At 26.8% G+C, this 20,077-nt stretch overlaps 2 protein-coding genes across 2 annotated transcripts; one reads left to right on the top strand and one right to left on the bottom strand.

The window, feature by feature from the left end:
* Nucleotides 1-4,652: 4,652 nt before the first annotated feature.
* Nucleotides 4,653-9,104, top strand: LOC111031302 (tetratricopeptide repeat protein 19 homolog, mitochondrial-like). Its single transcript, XM_022311185.1, has 3 exons — nt 4,653-5,291; nt 6,568-6,830; nt 7,679-9,104. The coding sequence occupies exons 1-3, from the start codon at nt 4,953-4,955 to the stop codon at nt 8,181-8,183; spliced, it is 1,107 nt and encodes a 368-aa protein (XP_022166877.1). The 5' UTR covers nt 4,653-4,952; the 3' UTR covers nt 8,184-9,104.
* Nucleotides 9,105-13,965: 4,861 nt separating this feature from the next.
* LOC111031286 lies at nt 13,966-18,397 on the bottom strand. The gene is made up of 4 exons (XM_022311160.1): nt 18,081-18,397; nt 16,585-16,761; nt 16,474-16,510; nt 13,966-14,309 (listed from the first exon to the last, which is right to left on the bottom strand). The coding sequence occupies exons 1-4, from the start codon at nt 18,395-18,397 to the stop codon at nt 14,037-14,039; spliced, it is 804 nt and encodes a 267-aa protein (XP_022166852.1). The 3' UTR covers nt 13,966-14,036.
* Nucleotides 18,398-20,077: the final 1,680 nt, after the last annotated feature.

Below are 20,077 nucleotides of genomic sequence, written 5' to 3'. Positions count from 1 at the left end.
CGCCGCCGCAGTGGTTTTGATCACTATATAATACAAACACTGGTAGTGGTTACACGTTGCGCTTATTCGATGTATGTCGTACACTTGTGGGTATACTTGCCGAATACCCGGGATATATCCATAATATACCGATTACTGACAAATCGTTAATGTTCACCTTGTGCCATGACATCGATAATATACCTATATCTATATAATTTATGATGTTATAATGTATTTTATTACACAACAATATGGAGTCACTATAATAGCACTTGTTATCATTATAATAACTGTACACGTCTTGTACTTGAAGTTGTAAATGCTACGTCCAACTGCAGTGTACTAATTGCTATCATTATACATATAGATCGTAAAATAGTTGAGTTACAATGTTAATAATAATTTGCAAGACCAACGCCATTTATGACTTGTCCAGTCTTAAGATCATATTATTAATGTAACAAGTTACAAGTGGGTAAACTATGCTTTTACTATATATTGGCAAATTGCATTGTTATTTATTACAAACCGGCTGTATCCGTTGATACGATCAAACAACCACCAATATATATCAGCACAAACACCAGTAGAGTATCTGAAGCTCGAGTCCCGACCACGGGTAGAAGTGGTGATTAAATTAACTAGAACTTTTTATTGATACGGCCAGGGAACTCCCTCTCACGCCCCACATTAAGAGACTTTTTGAATTTATATTTTATAGTTATATTCCTTTTTCTTTTATTTAATGATTACTTGAAAATTGTACAACACAGCTGAAATTATAAAACACCACGCCCAAGGAGGGGTGATCCACTCATTATCCCTCTAATGACTACCACTGACTAACACTATGAGGTAAAGAATAAAATTCTAATAGAGTAAATAAGTAAAATTATAATAAAGGAGGAAATTGTTATGTATTATGTTTATGGAATTACTTTACTCTCAGCTTCCATCGCAGGTTACAACAGCTTATAATGAATACAGATTATATGTTTGACAATATTTACATTTTTATTGATTGTTTTTTACATGTGAGAGCACAGGAGAATGCAGGACTCAAATATAACTTGTGATAGGCATTACAGTATTACACTCTATCTTGTAGTTATCAATTTGCATATTAAAATATAATATTAAATATTAAATAGAACCATTGTATGATAACAATAGGTGCCACATATTTCGCAGAAATCTGAAGCATAGAACAAATATATTTTTTGCATAAATACGATTGTTGGGATTTATGGGAAGGAGGGGTTAAGGCACAAGAAACTCTACGCTACGCCACTGAATTCGAGAATGTCTCTCTGTTGTTTTGCATATTTTATAATATAGTAGGTTTAGAATGTTCCGAGTCATTAGGTAGGTCACTGTAATGAATATCATATGTTAAACTTGAATTCAATAGTAAATCATTGCATAGGTACGAAATATTTTACTATTAAGTATTAATTCATTAAGTCTATTCTAAAAAGAACGAAATTATAAATTTTACAAAAATGAATTGGCCCCTGCGACCTGCTTTGTTATTAGTATTTTATCAAATGCAACTCAAAATTTTCAAAACGCTAAATCGAAATTCAACGAATAGACTAGTCAAATAAATTTGGACAACCACGAATATTGAAATACTAAATTATTTTTACAATTTACAGAGATTGGATATTGAAAATTGTTTTCTGGTTTCAAAATTTGTTGAAGAATTTTTTCAATTTCGTATTGCTTCAATAAACAGTTTGTATGCATATCATGTATATTTTCATCTACGTACTCTTTTATAAGAGCATTCATTTGGCTCATCAGCATTGGGCGGTAAAGAACGTTTTTTTGATGTATGAAGTGCGTATTTTAATCTTTAATATTCAATATCCAAATATTATACCTAAATAGATACTATCTTATCGTCTACTTATTGCATATTCGTTAGTTAAGTTGTGATACACGAAACACAGTTTTGTAAAAACTATATTTTAGACGTCATCACATTGTACCGTTTCACAATTTTGTAATAAAATTTTCAATTGCCATAACAATTATTATGTAAAATATCATGTTTTGTACTTCCATAAATGATCTGTAGACTGTAATATTTCTAACCTAACCGTCACATAACCGTTTGGTAAAGAAAGACAAAATTAATTATATTATGCGACAGCTGCTGTCTTGTTGACGACCAAGTCATATTTACTCATACTCAAGTAAATTGGAAAATACATATAAAATAATTAATAATTGAACAACGGCGTGTGCGTAGGTAGTCAATTTCTCGCGTTATGAATGTTTCGAGAACTATGGATTTTTATTTAAAGCGATATTTATACCTCTGCCTGTATAATAAATTATACCTAAAATATTTTTTACAATTAACGCATACAACTAGTTTTTGTACTAACATAATATACATTAGGTATATTATAATATAATATCAAATAAAAATGTCGATGTACCCTTTTTTTTGGTTCAGGGGTGGGGGATCCGGTACCCCTGACCACCTCCCGTAGAACGTTACTGATGGTGTGAATAAAGTTTAAATCGAGTGAACTTAAAAAATTCATTGTGTATTTGAGACTTGAGTATGGTAAATATTATTATATTAATATAGAAAATCGAATAATATTTCAAGCGATTAATATTTTTTTAGTTACAATTTACGATGAAATAAGTAATCACTTAATAATACTAACATCGAAAATACCATTATTTTTTTGTTTGATATACAATATTCAATTCTGTACCAATTTATGTGGTACATTGGTAGCGAGTAGATACCTTGTATTTATTTTATTGCACAAGATATCCAAGGTTTTTTCCTCACAAACAAACATTTGATCATGTATATATTGAAAATGATAAATGTCTATAAATACCAAAACATTTTTTTTGATTATTCAATATCTAGAAAATGCTAATATAAATATTTTGTGAAAATGTCAAGTCTATATAAATTACAAAAAAAAAAAATAAGGTCATTTTGTCAAAAACTTGTGTTGAGTAAATATTACAGTTTTTCAATTAATATTCATAGATAAGAAACCGAACTTTCACCACACATTTATAGAAGTTCAAGTTTTAAAAACATAAAAATAATAATAAGTTTATTCTTATATCTATAATATGTGACATAAATAAAATAAAACTTTATTGTGTATACTAAGTTTCTTTTTATGGTGAAAATATGGTTTTTGAATAAAGCCTTGGTGGTTTTCTTGCAAAGTAAAATGGTTTTTAATAAATAAATTATGGACGTGAAGAAATTATGAAGATGAAGATAAAAATGAAGATGAAGACTTTATGCCTTTATGCAGGTCGGAGTCAACTCCGATTTTAAAATCTTTATTTTCAAAAGTCAGTTGACAGTTGTAGTAAACGTCTTCTAACTTATATAATATAATATCACAAAGTGACGAATATTTGAAACATATTTTCTGGCGTTATATAAAATTAATTTATGAATCAAAGTTCAATTTAATATAAAAACATCATTACATTGTAATAATAATTAAGTGTAGCTTATTAAACCTGAATAATAATTTTCTCTTTGAAATAAAAAACCATTATCAAAATCTACAAGTGAATTTTTTTTTTGTAGACGTTATATGACATTTTCCATTTCTGTAATACATTTTGATCGTTATTTATACAGTTTATTGTATGGACGCTGCGCCCTGTAATATAGAAATAGCCTGAAAAATTAATTCTTAATTTCTATTTAGGCCATAAGATACATTTTGGTTCCCTAGTTATCGGAACTTAGTTACTCAACAAGTCAACAATCAACATAAATACAACAATTAACTGAATCAACATAAATATTAGTAATTAATATTATAATATAGGTAACAGGGCGGGAAAATGATTTTTTCACTATTTGATCACTAAAAATACAAATTATGGTTACTTTTTAAACAAATATCTAAGTTATTAACTAGGTATCAAAAATATTTTAAAAACTGATCTATTCTCCACATCTTCGTCCAATCTCAGACCACCACTAAATAATCATAATACACGTACAGCGTACACAACGTATATTATCTGTTGCCTGTGGGCTGTTAAATAAATTGAGTTATTTGATATTAGCTTAGTAAAAATAAGTACATAAAAATATAATTATACGGTCCATGCCGTAACCCTTTTAGCCACTATACGTCTATACCTTATGGCTTATACCTACACGTACGCCGCTGCAGATAAACAAATGTTTAATGTACCTACACACTATAATACTATATTATATACCTAATAGCCAATTGGTGCGTTTGTTTTAATATGTTAACAAGCTTAATACTGAAATTTTTAATACAACAGAGAATATTTAACTACCTATTACCAAATTTAAATCTAAGATTGTAAAGTAAGTTATAACTTATAACATAAGGGTCTCCTAAATAGTAAATATGTGAGTTAGGAGTATTTATAAAATATAATTTTATAAAAATTGCTAAAAAATCTACGAGATAATTTTCTTAATAATTAATCTTAACCTTCTTTAAACCTTGATAATTTTTAATTTATTAAAATATTATAATAGTTCTGAAATTCTTAATTTAAATTATCGTAATTCTCGTGAATCGTTATCATATTATCATTATTGTTATTATTGTGTCAAATATTATGTTAAGGTGTTACATTTTACAATAACAAACACCAGCAGCTGATAAAACAGATTAACCATTGATAAGAAACGGATAAGCTCAGTGTCTGAAAGTCGTTGTTACTCGACGCTAAATATCTACAGATTATTAAAGTAGGTACACACTACAGACTACACAGTACACAGTTAACACTACACACACTACTCAACAGTTACCATTGTATATTTGTACGTGATCCGAGGTTGATTGCATCGCTTATTACGATTTACGGTGCAATATCTTACAGGATAGTAAGTTTTGTTCTAAAGTTTATTGAACAGCAATAATTTATTGTAAAGAAGTACCTATAGGTACATATAAGTCTGTAATTTAATGTCATGTTGTAACTTGAAACCTATTAATTTTTTTTTTTTAAAAACTACTTTCGTTATGTCTCTTTTATTTAATGTGAGACTAGTTAAATGCATAAAAAGAATTTTTCCCGTTGTTAAACATAATATATTGATTAATAATAATAATATTAGAGCAATAGCGTTTCCTAATTCAAAACAAAGTGTGCTAACTTCTTTAAGATACATTTTATCAAATAGTACAAATACAGCAAAATCAACATTTTTTGGATTTTCATTACTTGGTTTGATTGGACTTGACGAGAGCGAAAAAGATCGCGAATTAATCTATACCATTAAAAAAGGCCTGTTGTACTTACAAGTAAGTGAATGTTTAACTTATTTAGAATATAATATAGTATTTGCCTTTGCATATAATTTTCCTGTGTGCCTATGTATACGTATACTGCAGTTAATGAATAATTCAAAAGTAATTGGATAATAATAATAATAATAATATTATTATTATAAGGTACTTATTTTATAAATATAATTATGTTAATTTATACTCCTACATAGTCACTGCACAGTGTTTTACATTGGATCACTAATTAGTAATTTATACTAGGTACATGTACCTAGTGTGTTTTACATATAATTTGGTGATAAGTAATAATGAATAACATATGAGCATTGCATAAAATAGATAGCACAACTATGATCTATTCTTACACCTTATTTTATACTTATTAAATTTTACATAAATGCTTTTATGCTTTTATGTTTTACATTTTATCTATACATTTTATCATTTACTTACATTTTACTTAATATAATGTACATAGTGGCAGATAACTAAAAATATCATCACTAGAATTAACTATGATTAGCCCTTACTGATGTTATTATTTATTTTACTAACACCTATAACCATAATACTTATACACTATAACTTTCCCATTGAACACACATACACACATGAAACACATAAACATAGATACATATATGCACACATACATACATACATAAATACATACAGACATACATACATACATACATACATACATACATACATACATACATACATACATACATACATACATACATACATACATACATACATACATACATACATACATACATACATACATACATACATACATACATACATACATACATACGGGTATTTGTGCCGCTTTATATTCTGCCAAAATTGAAGTTATACACCCATACCAAATACCTTAGAATGTTCTGTATATCGCTTAAATATTAAGCGTATTACGGGTGTTTTAACACATAGTATATGAATTCACCTGTATCTTTTTTTGGCAAAAAACTGAAGATTATTTCTTAAGCAGTAATATTTTATCATAAAAAAATGTCCTCGTATAATATTGAGTTACTCATTTAGGTATTTATCTGTGCGATGCAAGTCTAGTGTTCACTTTTGTACTGTAAGACAAATAAAAATTATTATGAAGACTTTTAGCACACTTTAAGCTTTGACATTGCCTGCTGTAAAATTTTGGGCATGCATGTGATTATAAATATCTCATACTCATATTTTATCATAGTTTAAGAATGTATAAAATAATTAAATTTATTCATGATAAAAAGTAATAAATAATAATATTCTAATATTGTTTTGTATGTTTTAGAATGACGATTACAATAGTTTTGAACAAACATTACATGAGGCTCTCAAAATGGCTTATGATTTAAAACATTTTGATGGTATTACATATGTATATGATGTGTTAGCAAATGGAGCATTTATGAATAAGGAATATGAAAAGGCAAAAAATCTATTTACCACTGTCATTAAACGGTTGTTTGATCAGGGCGGCCTCGAAGATGATCTTAACGTTCTACACATAAGTCTTAAGCTTTCTAAAATTCACGAATTTCAAAAAGATTACAAGTAATTATAAAATCTTTAGCTTATGTATTAATTTTTTGATAATTATTCCAATTAAAAGTACAAATATCAATTTATTCTAATACTCTTAATTGAATTTAGTACTTAAAGTATTATGTGAATTACAATTATAAATTAATAATGTTCTCAAAATATTTTATTACTTATGATTTATAAGTATAAATAGTGAGTTTCTTAAAAAATTGATTCATTTAATGGTCTCTTCAAATGTAGTGGACCAATCGTGTTCAAATATTAATGGATATATAAATCATATTTGAGGGACTAATAGCTATTAAATTAAAATATTCATCAATCGATTCATTAAATGTCTAGTACTGCTTTATACTAAAAGCATCAATTTATTTATATAATTAATTGCCACGGAACAACCAAATGTTATAGTATAATACAAATAAAAGTGATATTTATCTGTAATTTAGACTTTTTTTTGTATTTTTTTATGATTAAATATAATACAATTATAAAATTAATTTTATAATTACATATAACAAAATAAAAATTTTAAAATAACTAATGTTTATAAATATTTTAAATTTATTTATGCATATTAGAAGGTTTTATTCTTTGATGTTACTAAAGATTCTTCAATTTTTAACTACAGTTTTCAATCTTTAGTAATTATATATTGAGTAATGTTGGTCAGCACATATTGTGTTTTTGAACTCAGTTTGAGTCACTCATATTGTTATTCTATACATTAATATATTATACAACATTCTCCTAAGTTATAACAACATTAGAATATTATTCATAGACTTACAGTTAATTAAGAATTTATTAATTATTATTTTTTTGATTTTTAATATTATAATGTTAACTTGTTTCAGAACTTCTGAAATTGGTTATTTGTTCTGTGTAGAACATTTGGAGAAGAAGATTAAAATTGATCCTGAAAATGAAGACGTTTTAGGTTTATATTCTATAACATTAGACGCATATGCTCGTTTTTTAATGAGCCAAGGACAAACTAAGAAAGCAAGAATTTATTTTAGAAATGCATATAATGCTAGTGTTAAGCTAAATGGTGAAGTATTTGAAATGAATGTAATTTTGTTGAATGATCTGGGAACCCTATACTATGTTCAAGGAAAGTTAGATAAGGCATTACACTACTTCAGAAAGGCAGAAAAAATTGGGCAACATCTTCCTGACATGGAAAACTTTTCAACAGTATATATAAATCTTGGTAATATTTACTTAAAACAAGGATTGTTAAAAGAAGCAGAAAAAAATTGCGTGGAAGGAATGAAAAATGCTAAAAGACATCGTTATGACGAGGGCAGAAAAGAAGCAGAAATTTGTTTAGCTGAAATAAAAACTGCTATGATGTGACTTACATTAAGTGAATTTATTTTTGTTTTGTAGGCCAAATATCAAATATTTTATTTCTTCAAATCTATAATTATGTTTTATTGCTATAATTCTCATAATTTTCTACAGTAGATAAATGTTAGTATGGAATTATTGTGTACAAGAAATAAATTGGAAGGTTATTAGTTATTTAAAATTGTAAGTACAGTTCAATGATATAACTAGAACTTTTTTAATGTATGTTTATATTTTATTATTATTATGAGTTTTAATCATTATATCGTTTTGTATAATTTACTCTCTTTACTGTCTGATTATTGAATATCTGAATACGGTTTCTCTTATTTATTTTAAGTTTAAGTGTGTCGACAATTGTGTAGAGTAACAATTAATTTTATAGCATCTTCTTAAACTATCATATTTAATTAGATTTTAATTATAGTTTGTACATCACTAGTCAATTTAGTTTAAATATTAATTTTTTTTCTGTCCAGTAATATAATTACAAAGTATGTGTACTATTATTTATATTTATTTCTACAATTTATAACTTATACATATGACACTTCTTTCTGGTAAACAACAGTACAATGTAACAGACACTAGTTATAGCGTATACGCCTATACGATAGATTAATAAATTGATGGATTTATTTACTAATTAACATAATTTCATTGTTTGTTCTTACTTAATACTTTAATATAAAATATTAGTTTTAAACTATGTATTGTATCTATAAATGTATTATCCAGTTATAAGAGTAAGACAATATTATTATAACTACAGAAATGTCAAGTTTATTTTTGAAACATATGTGTATATTGTTTACTTATATGGATAGAACACTGCTGAAATCTGAATCGCTTAAATACAATGTAATAATTAATATCATTCAAACTAAACAATATCATAAACCATTCAATTAAAAGACTATTTAAAAGTATTGATTATTGTAATAATGCATTTGTTTACAAAAAATAATGTAAACAAAATAATCCAATAGTAACAATTGAAATTCACCATTGGCTGTGTTTTTGTATTTGAGTAGTTTAATAATTCTAATCCCTCAAAATAAACCCCTTAATACCTACATAGAAAATATTTATAATTTGTTACATTTTTTACCAAATACAAATTAATGAATTCTTTCATACAGTAACTATTATTATATTAACATTTTAAATTATTATTAATATGAGACATAAACTATTATTATTATCATTTTAGTTTTTAATAATATTAATCTATTTATTATGTCAATGTTTTTATTATATTATTATAATTACTCTTCCATTATTTTTGATTTGTGTCACTTAATGGTAATTAAGTTATAGTATGTTAGGAATTACCAATATTAATTTACTATTCTGACACTATGATATGCAAGCATAAAATTGCCTTCAAAATAATACATTTTGTTTTAAAATTACAATGTTTATTTGCAGTTTTTAATTTATGATGTGGCACATACCTATTTGGCTATTTATATTGTATTTTCTATTTAAAGAACTTTAAATTATTTTAGATTGTACAATTAAGTAGCTTAGTTACTAATAATTTAAATATTGTTTTTTAATTTTTGTTCATATAGTTGTTTTTATATTGTTTTATGTTACCTACTTTTTTAAGTTATCTATTATAATTCTGATATAAATTAAATTGTATGATTTTCCTCTAGTCATTTAACTTACATACAAATTTGATTAATGTTATATGGACTATATAGTATAGGTAATTCCAATAAAGAATTTAATATCCAACCTTTTTATTTATTTTGAAAATATATGATTTAGTATTAAAAAAAAATTATTATGAATAAGTCTTGTTCCTATTTATTAAAAATGTTTAACTCATGATAATAGTAATATTCATTATAATGAAAATGCGTTTTATGAACTATAACTATATAAGTTTATGTTCTGTAAATATTTAGAAACAATATAGACAACTATCTTCTTCAACGTTATAAACATTGATTTATTTTTAATGTCCAATGTGTCGTATAGATTTTAATACTTTATAATAATGTAAACTAACATAATAGCTCTTTAATTACAATTTTATTTTAATACAATACTTATTGTTGTTATACGAAAAGGATATACCTATTCAGGACTTTTTTCCTGAAAAAAACTGGTTAACTTAATTTATATGAATTTTAATTTAAAAAACTTATTTTTATTTGTCATCAAAATTCACTTTGTTTTTGATAAAGCAGTTTATATTATTTAATTATTGTTCTATGAAAATATTTATAAACGTTGTGTTTATATTTTAATTGTTCTATTAAAGTTATAATTAGAGTGCAGATCTTTTGCATTAAAAATTATCAAATTATGCAGTTGAAATTGTGAAAATATAAAATTAAAAAACTTTTAGTTATGGTTATCAATAAATAAAAATATTTAATTAGATACCTATATTAAAAATTTATTAAATATTATTAAAATTTAAAATTAATGATCATTTTTTTTTTAAATTTTTGCTTCAATATTCATTTTGAAATTGGTCAATATATGCATAAATATGCAATAATTGGGGAAAAAAAGAAATTTTCATTACCTTCAAGTAAGTTAATTTCAATTTCGTCGAAAAAATGGCATTTTAAAATATCATTGTGTGTATAAAATATAAAAATATATCCTTCAATAGTTTCAAGTACCCTCAAATAATATTTTTTAATTAAAACAAAACAACTAAAATCATTATTTTTGGTATCAATATGTAATTTTGTCCAAATTTATGCTTAAAACAACTATAAACTATAAAAAAAACCATTTGCATTTTTTATTATATTTTTTTGTATTAGAATGAGCTAATTGCGTGGAACTTTGTTTTACATTTTCAATCATTAGCTAAAAAATTTAGCATTTTATAAATTTTTAACCTCAAAATAATTTGTAATTTTCAATTTTATAATTATATTTTTGTTAAAATGCTTATAAAAAAAAAATCTTACTTATGGAATTTTTAATATTTTTCACTGATATTGTAAATATATATCAGGAACCTTGTATTAAATTGTCAAACTATTTGACCCAACAAATACAATTTTAGTGACAATTATAGAAAAAGAAAAAAGAAAAAAAGTTGAAAATTGAAAATGTCCGTAAATAGCTCAAAATGAGTCAAAATAATTTAAACATTTTATCAAGTATATGAATTGATGAAATAAACTTCAAGTAACTAGTTACAGTTATTACAACAAAATAAGAGCATCGCCACATGAGAAATGAAGCAAATATCCTATATTGTAAAAATGTCAACTTCAAAAGCTCATACATTTTAATTTGACTTTCCGTTAGAAATTTTTTATTGATAAAGGTAGACAAATGTATAAGGAATCTTGTATACTATTTTTAATTCTTATATTCCTATAAAAATAAAATTGTTATGTATTTTAAATTCAAAATTGCATATTTTTTGATTTTTAATAAATGTGGTTAGGTTAATTCCATTTAAATGGTTTTACACAACACAATTAAAAGTGGCATCTCTAATACGTTTAAACACTGTTAATTGTTTACCCTAGAACAGTCATTACTAGGGCAGAGGACTTGTAAGTTGTAGCTCTAAAAATCACCACATATACATTAAAATACACGAAATATGCATTTTAAAATTACTATACATATTATAATGATTTAAAAAATTAATATTTTTTAATAAAAGACAAAATTATTTCATAATAATTGTATGAATATATTTTATTTAAATTTTTATGTCTGGGATTGGGGTCCCTATGGCCTGTATCGATAATATTTTATGCAGTGAACAATATCTATCCAGAAATAAAGTTAATTACCGGAAAATAAATCTAATCGGCAATCCTCGATTTCTATAAAACATGAGTGTAGTGGGAACAGTCAACAACTATATTAATATGACCAAAATTTTAAATAATTTTGAATTCAACATTATTTTGGTCGTAGGTACATTAAATATTTAAATTAAATGCAAACTCCGACGGTAAATTTATTGATAAAATGATAAATTATTTTGAAATATGCATCTTAAAGTATAGATAATTTAAGAAGTATGCCCTAAAACCAAAAAAGAGTTTTTAAAACTCTGTTTTCGATATGCATCGAAATATGCATTTATATCCAAAATAAAATTTCAAAACTAGTTTAGTTTTAGTATAAAACGTAATTGTTTCTTACTCTTTATTTTTTGTGATTGTGCAAAACAAATATATATGTCAATGCTACAAGTCCACTGCCCTGATCATGACTTATCTATACTTTATAGTGAAATTCACACTTAAATAACGCATTCAAATAATCAAATATTCAATATTGGAATTGGAAAATGACTTATTCTATTTTTCACAAATGGTATGGATTTTTTTTCTGATTCTTTATGTTATTAACTCATTTTACACAATCTCTTATGTAACATCCTTTTAATAACAGTGTTTTTAGTTGGATTCAGTTATGTGATAAACTTTCGATACATTTCTTAAGGAGTTTAGTCAAGGCAATGGGTGTGTGTAAAACATTAACGCTCACGACGCTCACGTACAAGTCACCACCGCGGAGCGTTGTCTCGCGCATAAAATTAAATTGTGGGTACCTATTCTATATTGTTATTGTTGTTAGGTGTTAGATTGAGTAGATTATTGTCGATTGTTATTGATCAAATACGTACAAAAGCCGCAACAAGTTCATTGCAATACAGTAACCTACTGAACCACGGGTACACTTCAGCTAATATACAGGCATACTGGCGAGTACCTGTTTTGTGGCTTTTATATAAAATAATATTGATGTTGAAGACATTATTAACATTGTTAAAAATAAAAGTGATTTATTAGATTTTGGTTAATGAAAAATATGAATTTCGTTTATTGTTCAGTAAATACTAATATTTGAGAGCAACATATTCTTTACAATTTCAAAATAACTAATAGGCAAGAATGGGCTGATACCATAAAAAACATATCCAGGACGAAATAAATTTGAGGTTCAGTAAAATAGTTTTGCCGGTTGAATTTTTTTCATAGTCCATTAGTCCACGTCCACCACTGTATAATATGAAAGTGCAAATGTACGATATTAATAAATCATATACCTACCTAATTTTGCAAGTAGGGCTAAAACAACAATTTAAATTTTAAGCTGGGTACCTACCTACTCATAGAATATATGTTATACCTACGCTGCACGTTTAGTGGATTAATATGCTGTTTGCTATGCACAAAAATATAAGTACCTATCTACCAATAAGGCAATATCTATTCAATATTCATTAAACCTACCAAATTGTATAATACTGGTTATTTGTAATATTATATTTTTATTATTTTCTAGTTATTAGGTACCTAATATGAATATTTCCAGTCGTTTCAACTATAAATTGCTTGTAATGTTTGTATATTGATAGGTATTTGATATATTATATCATTCAACTCAATGATATATGAGTACCTGTTTTTTTTTTTTTAAACACATAGTTTATTTTAAAAAAATGTTTAATATTTAAAAACGAACATACGTGTACTAAAATCCAAGACTAATCAATTTGTGGTAGGTAGTGAAATAAAATAAGTTCTTAAAAATAATAAAAAACGAGATTTAGGAATAAATACTTTGAAAACCACACACTTAAGATGCTCTAAAAAAGAGTGCTAAACATTTCACCCAGTTCCTCAAGCATAAATATGTTTACATGATACGTGGGTACATATGTAATGTAAAAGGTAGGTCAGTTAGGTAGTAGTTGTAAATTAATTAAATTATAAAAACTTTGTTTACAGACAAGCTCAATACCTATAGGTAGTTTATTTATGCCAATTCTCCCTAACAAATCCAACAACACTTTAAAATTTTGCATATTTATTTAATTGAATACACTCAATTTTATGGTATGGATTAAAATATTTTTTTTATCGATTCCGACAATAGGTATTTTGTCCTCAGACGTCTCGTGGTGGCTGTACGCCGACGTCGCGACGCCAAGGCCCGGAGCACCGCTGGCTGCCGTCTTTTCATTTTCATAGTCACATAATCATAGAACCAGATCTCTGGCACCTCTGCCCAATTTTTGTTGCAGTCTACCCAATTGTCGTCGTTGTCAATGGTGGAGCGGCAAAAGCTCAGTAGGAAATTCATCACGCACAACCAGAATAGAAACCAAAAAAATAGCTGTCGGTATTGTTTGTAGGTATTAGACATAATATGTTTATTATAATAAAATATCACGCACTTGTCCAGAGAAAATAAATAATAACGTTATAATATTTATACATTTTTCATACATTTATGATTTTATGAAAGATTCATACATCACTATACAGTTGTAAGTGGGTAATTAGTAATTACTTATTACTAATTAAGTAGGAAGGTACCAATGCGTTCAACTCATTAGCGTAAATAGAATGACTTTGCAGCGCCTTCAATTCACGAATGTATTACTTCCCACTGCACACCTAATTCCACTCACCAAATTATTTTAAAATATCAATAAAAGTAGGTACCGCATACTTTTTAATTTGATACTGCGCCCAATAGTAGGCCTTTAACTACACTAGGTATACAGGGTGATTCGCCTAGCATGCTCACCCCCTTCTTTTTCAATGTTGCAGTTATTCAAAATCTGATTTTTTTTAAAATGTTTATCTTTAAATATACTTTAAGACCATATTTTCGAATTCTTAAGTTTTTTTGTACTATTTAGAAGTGTCCTGTAGAGATACAAGCTTTTGTATTTGAAATGAGAACAATCTTATTTATATATCAATTTATAATTTTTCTGAAATTTTTGACGAATTTTTCTGAAAATTCAAAATCGAAATTCGTATTAGTAGTTTTTCAGTTTTTTAACTTTGTGTTCTAAGGATAAAAAGTCCATAGTACTGAGTTTATAAGATATGGGGGCTATGGTGATTTGAAAATTGTAGTCATTAATATTAATCTATCGATATTCATAATTTGTAAAAATGGTCCAAACATAATGAATACTAAATCCTATTTTACATCAATTTTATGTACATGTATAATCAGTTTTAAGGGCTATATTATCCTTCATACAAACATTTTAATAACCAAGAAACTACTCATTCGAATTTTGAATTTCCTACACTCGTACATCAAAATTTTCAAAACAATTATCCACTAATTAATTTACAGTAAAAGAGGGGAGTTCTCATTTGAAAAACAGAAAATGGTATCATCACATTACTTTCCTTAAAAAAATACAATCAAATTCAAAAATTGGAAAATAAAGTCTATAAGTATATTTAAAAATTCCAAAAATCAGAATTTGAATTAATTTATTATTAAAGGAAATAATGGAAATGAGCATGCTCATGAATCATCCAACACTATAATATTATAAGTGAGTTATATATTGACTTTGATGTACAACACTTATCTAGTTTATATATTATATATTATAATTTTTTGTTGTTACTTGTTTATAAATAAAGACATTGTTTGAATACTATTGAGCATCATTATAATTCTAGAAATAAACTTAATTCTAATTTTAATTTTATTAAAACTCGTAGAACAGTAACCTCTCAGTGTCCAATTTACAAATGTTCAATTGTATCGAAAATTAAATTAAAATTGTTTTTAATTTAATAATGTTAACTCTTTAATCGATCAAGAGCATTTGAGGGTTAGCAAAAACCTCGGATTTATAAAAAAAAACCTAATTACTTTTTTTTAAATAAAACCCCAAGGTATGTATTATTGTAAAAGTAATAAGGGGTGGTTTTGTTATTTTTTCCATTTATTAGTTACACCATTTTTCCCGTATCTCCTACACATCTATGTCGTTGAAGAATGCTTAATATAATAATACGTGTCAGCCCCGCCAAAAACTATATGATAATATGTTAGACGTAGACATTCCGACATTTTCCCATCGTTGTTATGTGGTTTTTACCTTTAATAGCGTTGTTAAGTTTTTTTGTCTGTTCTTTGTTCGTAAATAATTATTAAACTGTTAAGTTAAAATTTATTGGGCAAGCCACCATGCAGACATTGGTAGTGGTCGTAAAGCCGGATGGTAATGTACGGAAATTGAATCTATATTTATTGGTAATTACATTCTTTGCTTATCAAAGTTTAATTGGAAAAATAAATAATACCTACAAGGTAAACTTTTTTGAAAACTAACACAATTTAAAATAAAATGTAGACTGTATTTCGATTTTACCCTGAAAAGCAGTATGGGTTTTTATATGGATACCTATTTCAAAATATAAAGTAGGCTCCCACAAAAGCAGCCCGGGTTTTTTCATGCAACCAACTTAGCTCTTAGCAGCCTCTACCTGAAAATAATATTAAGATCTTCACTTACCATAGAGACTTCATAATACGGCTGCACAGTTGTTTGGCTAAAAACAAAATAATATTTAATCATAGTCTCTTTGAGATAGCGGAGAGAGGTGTGGTTAGTTCAGATACTTACAAACTAAAACGAAAATAATCGTTCACTGGAAGTATTGATATGATTTCGTATAATTTTAGATAGCAGTCGGTTAATTGTAAAAATGTTACCGCCGATCTTACCACACAACAAACATCGTAGCAGTTCAAAAATAAACCGATGTCTACTAAACGCCGCGACTGCATTCCAAACAACGCACTGGTTTATGGAAAAAAAAAGTAGTAAAAATAATAAAAACAACCATACGGTTATACCTGTACTATATAGGTAGTTCACATTTTTACCGAATTCATTAAAACCACGAAAATATGTAAAAAAAAATTGTAGTTCAATAATAAATAAATTAAAAATACATGAAATGTTCAATTTTAACGTAATAAGCTTAATAATTTGATGCACAATACATATAATTTTAACAACGTTTCAAACGTTCAAATGTAATACGATTTCTCCTTGACCGATTTTCGTTGTTTTATTATTTTTACTCAATAAATATTAACTGTAGCAACAAGAAACATTCCACTTTAACTTAAATTTTCATTTTCCATACACTATGAAATTTTCAAAAGGTTTAGATTAATTTTAAGCTAGGTACTTATTTATGAATACTTTTTTAACATAAATTAATATTATTACCTATGAAAAATATATTTTTGTTATAGGCACAGCGTAGTAAAAGTGTTCCCGTTATTAAGAGCATATTTACGTGATTGAACATATTTTAAATGTATATTATACTAGTTAAGTGATATTTCAAAATATTTATAGGTATTAATATTGTACACTTTTATAAGTTATAACGTACCTATGAGATAAATACGATAAACCTATTAAACTAATCTACAATACGTCGACTCTTTTCATAGGTGCAATTAGGGGGGGAGGCTAGGGTGGCTAGCCCCTAGTTTTATCCACAGCCATAATAGTTTTTTATCATATTTTAGTTTAAATATTAATTTTCAATTGTACCCCCCCCCCCACACACACACACACACACACAAATGTTCCTACTTGCGCCAATGACGTCGGTATTGACTATAATTGACCCTTATCTTTTTTTTTAAATTGTAGCTCATTCATATTATGACAACAATGCATTTTTACTACCTCAAATTTTGATGTGAGAAAAAAAACACACATCATCGTCAATACAATACATTCATCGCTAAGCTCAAAATCTAAATAACTGAATGGTAACCATTGTTACCAAAATGTCAAAATGTTAGATCATCTCTTCTCATGTGTAATACAATCATTACAGTGAACTGTATAGGTTAATTAACATTATACACTCGATGTCTCAACGACGAGGAATACTCGATACCTACCTATATCAATTTACAGCACTAATTTACAGTAGTGGTTGCTATTATTTTGTTATACATTTTACCAGTAATTAAAAACTAAAATTATAATTGTAAATTAATCAAAAATATATAGTAGAATTTTTCACAACCCGTGCCCATGCCCGGATGGATCACGTTCACTTGTAGTGTTGACCTACCACCTATACCTACGCTCTTATTGTAATGCACACGATCGAGCCAATCAGCAATAACGGGTTATTCATGGATGTGTTGGCACAATCTTCGGTCCTGTTAGATTGGATAACCCTGCTCAGCAGATCCGTTCGGTTATCCTTATTCGACCAGCCGTGCTCGGCCAGCGTTGCGTTTTTCAGGAAAGATCGGTATTGTGACTGGGCTTGTAGGGACAGGTAGAACGTCCCGCCGCAGACCATGCACGTGACAATCGTCATAACGTACGCGGCCATGCGAGTCCTTTGGATCCTGGACGGCAACAAGTGTGTTTCCGTCAGCCGGACCTCGTTCATACTTCCGTTTTTATTTATCGGTCTATTATCTTGGATAACATTAATATTTGTAATATATCACAAATAATGTTTGTGCTTTATGGTACCTATAGGTGAAACCTTTTAGTAAGGGCCTATTTTGAGATAATTGTGGGGGGGATACCGGGATCGAAAATTTTAAAATTAAGTTTTATTACATAACAAGTTTATCGATCACTTTGTTTATTTTTATAATTTTTATATAGTTCGTACATTTTCAATAAGTATATATATCCATGGTTACGTAACAAAAGCCCTAAAAGAAGCTTTTTCAAAGTTTTTAGGATATGAGAATAAAAATAAGCAATTTTTGAGATTTTCGGTAGGATTGCTCTATAAAGTTCACCGTAGTTTAAATAATGATATCATCTATTTTATTAGTAATTTATACATACCTATAGGGCATAGGCTATAACCTATATAGGAATCAAAACTGTAATTTATTATAATAAATTGTAATCTTTTCTTTTTCTAAAGCTAATACTTATCAACTAGATCCAATTTTCCGCAGAATCCGAAATGTTAAAAATCAATGCAATTTTACTGCTCCAAATGTGATGGCTATAAGGTAGTGAAGTTATTGCACTTGAATCTTTTTTTTAGATGCTCATATTTACTGCTAAGTGAGCTTTAAAATTATTATTATAATTGTGCATATAGTTAATACATTTTAGAAAAATTGTGAGTTTTCTTTTCTTTCATTTCAATTTTTTGTTGTATAAATAATAATTATAATTTAAATAACATCAAATTTAAATAAAAGTCTTACATATATTTTTAATTTACACGTTTCCCACCATCAGTCTAATAAAGTATTCGAATATAAGTATTTAAATACTTTTTTTTCATTTGAATAATATAGGTATATTTTAAACTCTCTTTGATAAAATTATTCGAATACGTATTCTATATAATTTTTTTTGTATTTTTTTATTCATTAAAAACTGAATATTTTCTAATATTTTTTTTCCCATTTTGCTGTACAACTTGTTTACTTAGTACATTAAAAAAAAATTAATACATCGAATTTTCTTCTTATCATTAGTGTAATTTGTTTGCTTTGGGTTTGAGCTCTTATTTTCCAAGAATAATCATAATATTTATAACGACATGTAGATACTGGCTCAACGACCTGTATCTTATTTAATTTAGAGCGGGATTAAAGATTTTCCACGGCAACGCGTTTTAAGTCGATTGCGCTTGTTATAATACATACATTAAAAAATATCATTTGTATACAGTCATTTGTTGAGTTCACATTATTCTTATCATCCGAAACGGTGGCACAAAGTGTAACCATAACGATCGAAGATCGACTAAGAGTCCACTAGATAGGTATGACAATTATTTGATTTATAGCAAAATGGGTAACGAGAATGGTTTGACAAGTAAAAGTACTTTTAGAATTGTTCGTTATAATTTTATCCAATTCCGTGAATATTTGATTTTCAAACACTTAAAAAAAAACTGTAAATACATACCTGTTTTCGGCATTTTTTAAAATTACAGTCAGAAATATTTGTTGCTTTGGGTACCTTGGCGATTGTTGTTGATGAGATCCATCCATCTGTGTTTCAACTTTCAAATACTTAAAAGTTACAAATTACAATATTATCACATTTATCAGTTTCTCAATAAAATATCTGTGATACAAAAAAAAAA

The sequence above is a fragment of the Myzus persicae genome, unplaced genomic scaffold (genome assembly GCF_001856785.1).
Source record: "Myzus persicae strain clone G006 unplaced genomic scaffold, MPER_G0061.0, whole genome shotgun sequence".
Lineage (NCBI taxonomy): Eukaryota > Metazoa > Arthropoda > Insecta > Hemiptera > Aphididae > Myzus > Myzus persicae.
The sequence above is the reverse complement of the archived record's forward strand: the minus strand, read 5'-3'. Positions and strand labels throughout refer to the sequence as shown.

Excerpts from the sequence above, each read along its gene's own strand:
- LOC111031286 (XM_022311160.1), bottom strand. The coding sequence starts at position 18,397 with ATGAACGAGGTCCGGCTGACGGAAACACACTTGTTGCCGTCCAGGATC. Across the intron at positions 16,762-18,080 it reads GTGTGCATTACAATAAGAGC|TGCGTTGTTTGGAATGCAGT; the intron begins GTAGGTATAGGT and ends TCCATAAACCAG. Across the intron at positions 14,310-16,473 it reads CGTATTATGAAGTCTCTATG|CTATTTTTTTGGTTTCTATT; the intron begins GTAAGTGAAGAT and ends CAATACCGACAG.
- LOC111031302 (XM_022311185.1), top strand. The coding sequence starts at position 4,953 with ATGTCATGTTGTAACTTGAAACCTATTAATTTTTTTTTTTTAAAAACT. Across the intron at positions 5,292-6,567 it reads AAGGCCTGTTGTACTTACAA|AATGACGATTACAATAGTTT; the intron begins GTAAGTGAATGT and ends TGTATGTTTTAG. Across the intron at positions 6,831-7,678 it reads GAATTTCAAAAAGATTACAA|AACTTCTGAAATTGGTTATT; the intron begins GTAATTATAAAA and ends AACTTGTTTCAG.